The 9877-nt window shown below is 41.0% G+C and overlaps 1 protein-coding gene across 2 annotated transcripts in view; it reads left to right on the top strand.

The window, feature by feature from the left end:
• The window catches only part of Skint5 (selection and upkeep of intraepithelial T cells 5), a 521613-nt gene extending 520769 nt beyond the window's left edge, over positions 1-844 (top strand). For both annotated transcript variants that reach the window (NM_001167878.1, NM_001167876.1), the window contains one exon: positions 750-844. In NM_001167878.1, coding sequence (NP_001161350.1) covers positions 750-787 — 38 coding nt within the window. In that variant the 3' untranslated portion in view covers positions 788-844. The remainder of the gene's footprint in view (positions 1-749) is intronic.
• The last annotated feature ends 9033 nt before the right edge of the window (positions 845-9877 follow it).

The raw sequence follows: 9877 nt of genomic DNA, 5'->3' as shown, positions 1-9877 counted from the left end.
AGCTGATGCATATAAAATGTTAGGATAAAAAGCAACAAAATATGAAATTCTGACAAGAAAGTTGTTTTGTTCTCATAATTGTACCCATCCTGAATAGTTTGTCATAAGAGTAAACACAATCAGTTTTCAAATATACCAATACAACTATATCTGTGAAATCACTTGAGAAAATATTCCTCAAATAATAATAAGGACATATAAAAATATCAATATATAAAATTATGTAAAGGTAAATCATTGACATGTTAATGTAAAATTATAGTTTAGTGGTAAATTAGTGAGTTCTTAAAGGACAGTGTGTAAACACATTTTTTGGCTTCTAAATATGCATGCTATAGCTTCCCAAATTCAAAAAACTCCAGATCAAAAGTAATTTTAAAATATTGTTCTTCAATGGAACAACAATCTGGCAACAAAATATTACACCTATTTAATATGTCATGCCGGAAAAGTGTGTTTTAGGGATGATGGCAGAGCATTTACCATAAGTGGCCAACCAATGACTAGTCTAACTATAGAGACATACACCACAAGAAGAAGTTCGCTGATGCTGTCTTGATAGTGAGGAACTAGAGCCTCAATAGCCAATTTTTTTAGAATAGAACCAAATAAAAGGAGAGAGAGAGAGAGAGAGAGAGAGAGAGAGAGAGAGAGAGAGAGAGATATGAAAGAATTGGGATTATTCTTAGTGATATTCTGTTATACTCATAGAAAGAAATTTAACTATTTTATTCTAATATTTATCCTAGGTACAACTCTACGACTATTCTTCTGGATTAAAGGCTAGCTCAGACCTGTCTTGCCAAAGCAGGCTAGCCCACTTAGGGTGGAGTCTTCCAACCTAGGTAAAGTCTATTGTCCTGCCATAGCTGCAGCTTTCCTCCAAGATGCCAATACCTACTGAGAGGCTGCACCTGCTTTCCTGACACTGACCTGAGAAAGTAGTGATCCTGACAAAACAATGAGATCCTGGCATGGAGATGGATGGGTCCTCCCCCTTAATAAGCTCAGACTCATAAGTAAACATTGGCCTTGATCAAAATTTTGTCTTGGCTTATTACTTATCTTGTAGCCTTTCCCATCCAAAACCCCCTCTTTCCTTTCAGGAATCCAGTAACCCATGGCCACTGGTGGTTACAGGTGGCACCCAACATGGGCCTGAAAGCAGAGGGATGGGTTACACTGTCTTGGTGGGGCTCCACAGAAATCAGAAAAAGATGTATCCCTGCACAGTAAGCAACATACAGCACTAAAACTTTCTTCTTTTGAAGGCTGGTGACCGCATGGTTGCAAAAAGTATATAGGCTAGACTGAATCAAAGATGGCCCAGAACTGATCAGCTAGGAGTTGACAGTGAAAAAAATGAGATTCAAAATTTCTAAACAAGCATTTGTCCACAGTTAAGAACTGCATCAGGCAGGAGGAGTAGGGCTTAAAATAATAAAATAAAATAAAGTAAAATAAAATAAGTAAAATACAAAACAAACAAACAAACAAACAGGGAGATACTAGATATACAAATGACATGAGAGAGAGAGAGAGAGAGAGAGAGAGAGAGAGAGAAACATAGAGAGGGAGACAAAGAGAGATAGAGACAGAGAGACAGAGACAGAGAGACAGAGAAAGAAAGTGGGTTTTAGAGTTCTTTCAGGGACAAAGGGAAATTGTGAGATGTTCTCCTTTCTCTCTGGTCCGTACAGGAGACATCCTTAGTTCTGGTTACATTAAGTTCTCTACTTTCTCTGCATTGTCTGTGTTTGGTGCACCAAACTGTCCATATGTCAATTCATGTCTGTTTTTGTTTCATTGTCTGAATGACTGCTGTTCTATATTTCATGTTAAAAAGAAGAAAATGGTTAAACCTTTATCTGCTGGCTATCCAAACTTGATTCATTCTCAGTTTGCACAGCAGAGGCTTATTAGAGTTGCCCCACACATTAGTTAAGAGTCAACCATAGCAGGATAGAAAAAAAAAATGCTGGAAAGCTGGTTTTAAAAGGATTCTGCACAGCCCTGGCCACCTTAGGCGCGAAATTGGTGGATGGTTCCAAGGTCACCAGAGGACCTAAAGTTCTCAAAAAAAAAAAAAAAAAAAGATTGAGAGGGGACACTTCTTTTCATCAAAGATAAAATTTACCAAGATGAACTCTCAATTCTGAACATCTATGCTCCAAATTCAAGGGCATTCACATCCATTAAAGAAAAGTTGCTATAACTCAAAGCACACATTACACCTCACACAATAATAGCGGGAGATTTCAAAACCACACTCTCATCAATGGACAGATCCTGTAAACAGAAACTAAACAGAGATAAAGTGAAACTAACAGAATTCATGAAACAAATGGAGTCCAACACCCCTTCATAATAAAAGTCTTTGAAAGATCAGGAATTAAAGGCCCATAACTAAATAAAAGCAATTCACAGCAAACCAATAGTCAACATCAAAGTAAATGGAGAGAAACTTGAAGCAATCCCACTAAAATCAGGGACTAGATAAGGCTGCAAACTTTCTTCCTACCTATTCAATATAGTACTTGAAGTCCTAGCCAGAGTAATTAGACAACAAAGGGATACAAATAGGAAAGGAAGAAGTCTCACTTTAACTATTTGCAGATAATATGATAGTATACTTAAGTCACCCCAAAAAATCCACCAGAGAATGCCTACAGTTGATAAACAACTTCTGTGAAGTAGCTGGATGTAAAATTAACTCAAATAAATCAGTGGCAATCCTCTACACGAAGGATAAACAGACTGAGAAAGAAATTAGGGAAAGAACACCCCTCACAATAGTCACAAATAATATATAATACATTGGTGTGACTCTGACTGAGAAAGTAAAAGATCTGTATGATAAAAACTTACAGTCTTTGAAGAAAGAAATCAAAGAAGATCACAGAAGATGGGAAGATCTCCCATGCTCATGGATTGACAGGATTAATATAGTAAAGATGGCCATCTTGCCAGAAGCAATCTACAGGTTCAAAGCAATCTCCATCAAAATTCCAACTCAATTCTTCACAAAGCTAGAAATGATAATCTGCAAATTCATCTGAAATAACAAAAAGCCTAGGATAACAGAAACTATTGTCAACAATAAAAGAACCTTTGGTGGAATCACCATGCCTGACCTCAAACTCTAGTACAAAGCAACTGTGATTAAAAAACGGCATGGTATTGGTACAATGACAGACAGGTCGATTAATGGAACAGAATTGAAGACCCAGAAATGAACCCACACACCTACTTTCACTTGATCTTTGATAGAGGAGCTAAAATCATCCAGTAGAAAAAAGACAGCATTTTTAACAAATGGTGCTGGCTCAACTGGTGGTTAGCATGGTGAAGAATGCTAATTGATCTATTCTCATCTCCTTGCACAAAATTCAAGTCTAAGTGGGTCAAAGAACTCCACATAAAACCAGAGAAAATAAAATATTTAGAGGAGAAATTAGGGAATAGACACGAAGATGAGGGCACAGGGGAAAAATTCCCGAATAGAACACCAGTGACTTGTACTGTAAGATCAAGAATCGACAAAAGGGACATCATGAAATTGCAAAGCTTCTGTAAGTTATAGGACACTTTCAATAAGACCAAAAGACAACCAACAGATTGTGAAAATATCTTTACCGATTCTAAATCCAATAGGGGGCGAATATCCAATATATATAAAGAATCCAGGAAGGTAGACTCCAGAAAACCAAATAACCCTATTAAAAAATGAGCTACAGTGCAAAACAAAGAATCTTCAAATTTGGAATACCGAATGGGTGAGAAGCATTTAACAAAATGTTCAACATCTTTAATCATCTGGGAAATGCAAATCAAAACAGTCCGAGAACTTCACATAAAACCAGAGACACTGAAACTTATAGAGGAGAAAGTGGGGAAAAGCCTTGAAGATATGGGCACAGGGGAAAAATTCCTGAACAGAACAGCAATGGCTTGTGCTGTAAGATCGAGAATTGACAAATGGGACCTAATGAAACTCCAAAGTTTCTGCAAGGCAAAAGACACTGTTAATAAGACAAAAAGACCACCAACAGACTGGGAAAGGATCTTTACCTATCCTAAATCAGATAGGGGACTAATATCCAACATATATAAAGAACTCAAGAAGGTGGACCTCAGAAAATCAAATAACCCCCTTAAAAAATGGAGCTCAGAACTGAACAAAGAATTCTCAAATACCAAATGGCAGAGAAGCACCTGAAAAAATGTTCAACATCCTTAATCATCAGGGAAATGCAAATCAAAACAACCCTGAGATTCCACCTCACACCAGTGAGAATGGCTAAGATCAAAAATTCAGGTGACAGCAGAAGCTGGCGTGGATGTGGAGAAAGAGGAACACTCCTCCATTGTTGGTGGGATTGCAGGCTTGTACAACCACTCTGGAAATCAGTCTGGCGGTTCCTCAGAAAATTGGACATAGTACTACCGGAGGATCCAGCAATACCTCTCCTGGGCATATATCCAGAAGAAGCCCCAACTGGTAAGAAGGACACATGCTCCACTATGTTCATAGCAGCCTTATTTATAATAGCCAGAAACTGGAAAGAACCCAGATGCCCCTCAACAGAGGAATGGATACAGAAAATGTGGTACATCTACACAATGGAGTACTACTCAGCTATTAAAAAGAATGAAATTATGAAATTCCTAGCCAAATGGATGGACCTGGAGAGCATCATCCTGAGTGAGGTAACACATTCACAAAGGAACTCAGACAATATGTACTCACTGATAAGTGGATATTAGCCCAAAACGTAGGATACCCACGATATAAGATACAATTTCCTAAACACATGAAACTCAAGAAAAATGAAGACTGAAGTGTGGACACTATGCCCCTCCTTAGAAGTGGGAACAAAACACCCATGGAAGGAGTTACAGAAACAAAGTTTGAAGCTGAGATGAAAGGATGGACCATATAGAGACTGCCATATCCAGGGATCCACCCCATAATCAGCATCCAAATGCTGACACCATTGCACACACTAGCAAGATTTTACTGAAAGGACCCAGATGTAGCTGTCTCTTGTGAGACTATGCCGGGGCCTAGCAAACACAGAAGTGGATGCTCACAGTCAGCTAATGGATGGATCACAGGGCTCCCAATGGAGGAGCTAGAGAAAGTACCCAAGGAGCTAAAGGGATCTTCAACCCTATAGGTGGAACAACATTATGAACTAACCAGTACCCCTGAGCTCTTGACTCTAGCTGCATATGTATCAAAAGATGGCCTAGTCGGCCATCACTGGAAAGAGAGGCCCATTGGACACGCAAACTTTATATGCCCCAGTACAGGGGAACGCCAGGGCCAATAAGGGGGAGTGGGTGGGTAGGGGAGTGGGGGTGGGTGGGTATGGGGGACTTTTGGTATAGCATTGGAAATGTAAATGAGCTAAATACCTAATAAAAATGGAAAAAAAAAGAACACACACAAAAAAAAAAAAAAAAACAGTCCTGAGATTCCACCTCACACCAGTCAGAATGCCTAAGATCAAAAACTCAGTTGACAGCAGATGCTGCCGAGGATGTGTAGAAAGAGGAATACTCCCCTATTGCTCATTGGACTACAAGGTAATACAACCACTCTGGAAATCAGTTTGCTGTTCCTCAGAAAATTGGACATAGTTCTACCAGAAGATCCAGTGTTATCACTCCTGGTCATATACCCAGAAGATGGTCCAACATGCAATGAGGACACATGTTCCACTGGATTCATAGCAGTCTTATTTATAATAGCCAGAAGCTGGAAAGAACCCAGGTGTCCTGTAGCAGAGGAATGGATACAGAAAATGTGGTACATTTACACAATGGAGTACTACTCAGCTATTAAAAACAATGAATTTATGAAATTCATAGACAAATGGATGGTTCTGGAGGATACTATCTTGAGCGAGGTAACCCAATCACAAAAGAACATACATGATGTATATGCACTGATAAGTGTATATTAGCCCAGAAGCTCAGAATCCTTCTTAAAACATGGAACAAAATACCCATGGAAGGAGTTACGGATACACATTTCAGAACAGAGACTGAAGGAACAATCATCCAGAGACTGCCCTACTCTGGGATCCATCCCATAAACAACCACCAAATATAGACACTATGGCAGATGCCAACAAGAACCTTTTGACAGGAACCTGATATAGTTTTCTCCTGAGGGCATCTGCCAGTGCCTGGCAAATGCAGAAGTGGATGCTCACCATCATCCATTGAATGGAGCACAAGATCACCATTGAATGAGCTATAGAAAGTACCCAAGGAACTGAAGGAGTCTGAAGCTAATAGGAAGAACATCAATATGAACTAACCAGTAGCCCCAGAGCTCCTTGGAACTAATTCACCAAAGAAAACTTGGTGGAACTTGCCATTCTAGCTGTATATGTAGCAAAGGATGGCCTAGTTGCTCATCAATGAAAGGAGAGGCCCTAGGTCCTGTGAAGGTTCTATGCCCTAGTATTGGGGAATGTCGGGGCTGGTAATGGGAGTGTCTTGCCCAAGCTAATATCTCGCCAGAAAGAATTCACTCAGACAACCGGATCCTTCTACAGCAAAGCTTTTATTGCTTCAACATAAGGAAGACCCCAAACCTGGAAAATGGTGCTGCTTATATAGCCCACAGTGTGACATTTCAGCACCTGATGTGGCATGACAGCACCTGATTAGTTGCTCACCCATCACCCCATTACTATGCCCCGAGATGGGCAGTGACTGGGCATGAATTTACTCTTGCACTTGCACATAAGGCTTGTTTACTAGTTAGCCGCATTGGAAGCCAGTGCCATCTTTTAATGGTGATTGCTCACGGCACAGCTCGCCACATCTCCCCCTTTTTATTTTATTAAAATTTGAGGCTGGTCTAGGCCTCTGCAGTCATGTCCATCTACTGTGGCTCCTGTCTTAGGTCATTCCTCCAATGTCACAGCCTTTCCTGTCATAGGGTAACCCTATCACCACCGGGTCCCATGTCTTAGGTTGATCTGTACATGAGGAAAGTTGCTCATCTCTGGATACCGCAGTACTGTGTGACAGTAAGTGCCAAATGACCTAGGGCGAACTCTATAAAAGAGGCCAGCCAAAAAACAAATTAGTAAAACTCAGCAAAGTGCAAGTGCTGATCAATGAGCATTGAGTATCCCTCATCCCAGTGCAATGGATCCACAAATCCGTGGGATGCAATAACAGAGAACTCAAATGCCATTTAAGTCTTAAGCATGGGTAGCCAAATGTCAGGGGAAGCCCCTTGTTCAATGGCTGCAAGTGCCTGAGTAATAACGACCTTGTCACGGTTTTGTTGGGTTCTGAGCTTACAAACCAAGCAGAGCATGAACACAAGTCCACAGCAGATGGTAGCAGCAAATAAAACTACCCCCACCCAATCCTTAAAATAATAAAATGCAGATGAAATCCAGGAGGAGAGGCCCTCTGTCAATGACAGGTCCACTCGCGTCCAGTTGATCCTCAAAACTGCCGCCCCCAGGGCCTGGAGAGTCTCATCGAACCACTTGGACCAATTTCCTGCAAGATACAAGGAGAGCTGTCTAGCCAGAATAGCTGCACGAGTAAAATTTTCATATTGGACACTGGTAATGCACAGAACACCCAATTTTCTTTCACAGCCCAACTGGGCCAACTGGTATAGAGCACTTATTTGTTCCTCAACCAGATCGAGGCGCTGATTCAAAATCATCAGCCCTCCCTTCAACTGAGCACTAGCAGAAATTTGAACATTGATGGCATCAGCCAGATCGACTGAAAGCTGATTTAATTTTGTGCCTGCTTGAACTGTATTAGCCATAGCATACCCTGCAGCTGTAGCAGCAGCAGCACTGGCTGAAATCGCTATGATCACGGCAGCAGTAATGCCAAAATCTCTTTTTTGTCTAAACAGGGATAAGGTGGAGGGATTTTCCACATGAACAGGGATCCAATGTGGGATCTGGGCCACCATGGCGCAGGTGTCCTTTGTTACATCCCAACATTGAGAAATCCAACAAGAATCATTAGAACAGCCTTCAAATGAATCATTTGAAAAGATAAACAAGAAAGGGGGTTAAACACAGACTGGGGTAGGTGGATAATTAATCTGCTTTACCAAAGTTTTATTGAACTCAGTGATCTCTAAACTGGTATTAGTATATTCATAAGAGTCCAGGGAGGCACCATGCATTCCCCAATACTGAGCAGTTCTTGAGATGCCAGTAAAAGAAGCCTTTCCAACTGCTCCTCCCTGGATAAAGATCAAAGGATTGAGTTCTGTACAACTGCCATTGACTCCACAAAGCATCCTCTTGTGAAAGGAATGCATTTTAATGTCCTGTATGAAAAGTCCCATTTTCATAGCAAATTCCTTCTCTAGGTCAGCCATCATGTTGGAAGAAAAGGAAAAGGTTTTACTCTGATCTGCCCAACAAGTGATGGAGGATTGACAATCAGACCAGGGCAGGATCAGCCCTTCATTTTTCCACACTATAATGGGGGGCTATTCTTGGTTGGTGGGGACGTTCTTTGTTTGAAATGTTAGGTGGTAGAAATGTACCATTAACCCAAATTGCCTCCTGCCAGAAGTTCCGATTTGTAGTGGTTATATCTGCATTGGAAGTATCTTGGGTTGTGCTCCCCAAGCCTCCTCGGTGCTTATTAAACATTCCCAAGGCTTGGGCTGTGAGTTTGATACATTTTCCTGGTCCATTAATTTGAAAACATAAAGAACTCTGTTCTAGTAAAGAGTGATTTTCTCCTAATGTTGGTCGGGTGGGATCATGGGGTATATATGGCAAATCCACTGTTTTATTAGTAGTAAAGAATTTTGGAAAAACTATAGCATCATGGCGAACTGGCATTGGTTTAGAGAAAGTCGAGAGAATGGCCCATCTCTTTTTGCCCATTATACTAGGAACCTGAGACAAGTTCAGCATTGTCAGGATCAGGAACAGTCCTCGGGAGGTCAGCATCTTGCACACCATCCTTGATGAATATCTTGTGGGTGAGTCGTTCCGGCAGCCAAAATGGGTTGTCTTCACTCTGTGGAAAAACACAGACAGCTCCCCTAGATCTTATTAATATAGGATCCGGGCCTTTCCACAGACCAGTTAAAACATCCTTCCATTTGACCATTTCTTTTGGTCTATCAGGGTCTGTGCTATGTCGCTCAGCTGCAGAAAGTCCTTGCTCGTCATGATTCAAAAAATTAAGTGTGAAGAGTGCCATGGAGACAACTACTCTCGGCACTGAGGACAGAGTCTCATCAATTCCCGCTTTTTGTTTTATAAAATAAGACTTGAGTGTGCAGTGGGCACGTTCCACAATGCCTTGTCCTTGAGGATCAAAAGGAAGGCCAGTCAGGTGAGTGACATCCATTTGATGACAAAATTGTTGAAATTTAGCAGAAGTATATGCTGGCCCATTGTCCGTTTTTAGGATTGTGGGCTTGCCCCAAGCACTCCAGGCTTCTAGGCAGTGCTGTATAACATGAGAGGCTTTTTCACCTGTTAAAGGTGTGGCAAACATTACACCAGAGCAGGTGTCAATAGAAACATGTAAATACTGATTTCTCCCAAAAGAGGAAATATGTGTGACATCCATTTGCCAGACTTGTAAGGGCCTGACACCTCAGGGGCTTACCCCTATATGAGGAGTAGGTAAAAATTGACAACAGTTTTGACACTGGGTGACAATTTCACAAGCTTCTTTTCTGGTTAAAGTAAAATGGCAGTGTAAAGTTTCAGCCATCACGTGAAAGCGTTTGTGAAATTCCCTTGCAGCTTTTGTCTGCGAGGACAGAGCAGCAGCCACGATTCTACTGGCTTTATCTGCTAAGTCATTTTCATGAGACATAGGTCCAGGAAAGCCAGAA

Source organism: Mus musculus, chromosome 4, assembly GCF_000001635.26.
Source record: "Mus musculus strain C57BL/6J chromosome 4, GRCm38.p6 C57BL/6J".
Classification (NCBI taxonomy): Eukaryota; Metazoa; Chordata; class Mammalia; order Rodentia; family Muridae; genus Mus; species Mus musculus.
Note: the sequence above shows the minus strand (reverse complement) of the source record. Positions and strands in the feature narration are given on the sequence as shown.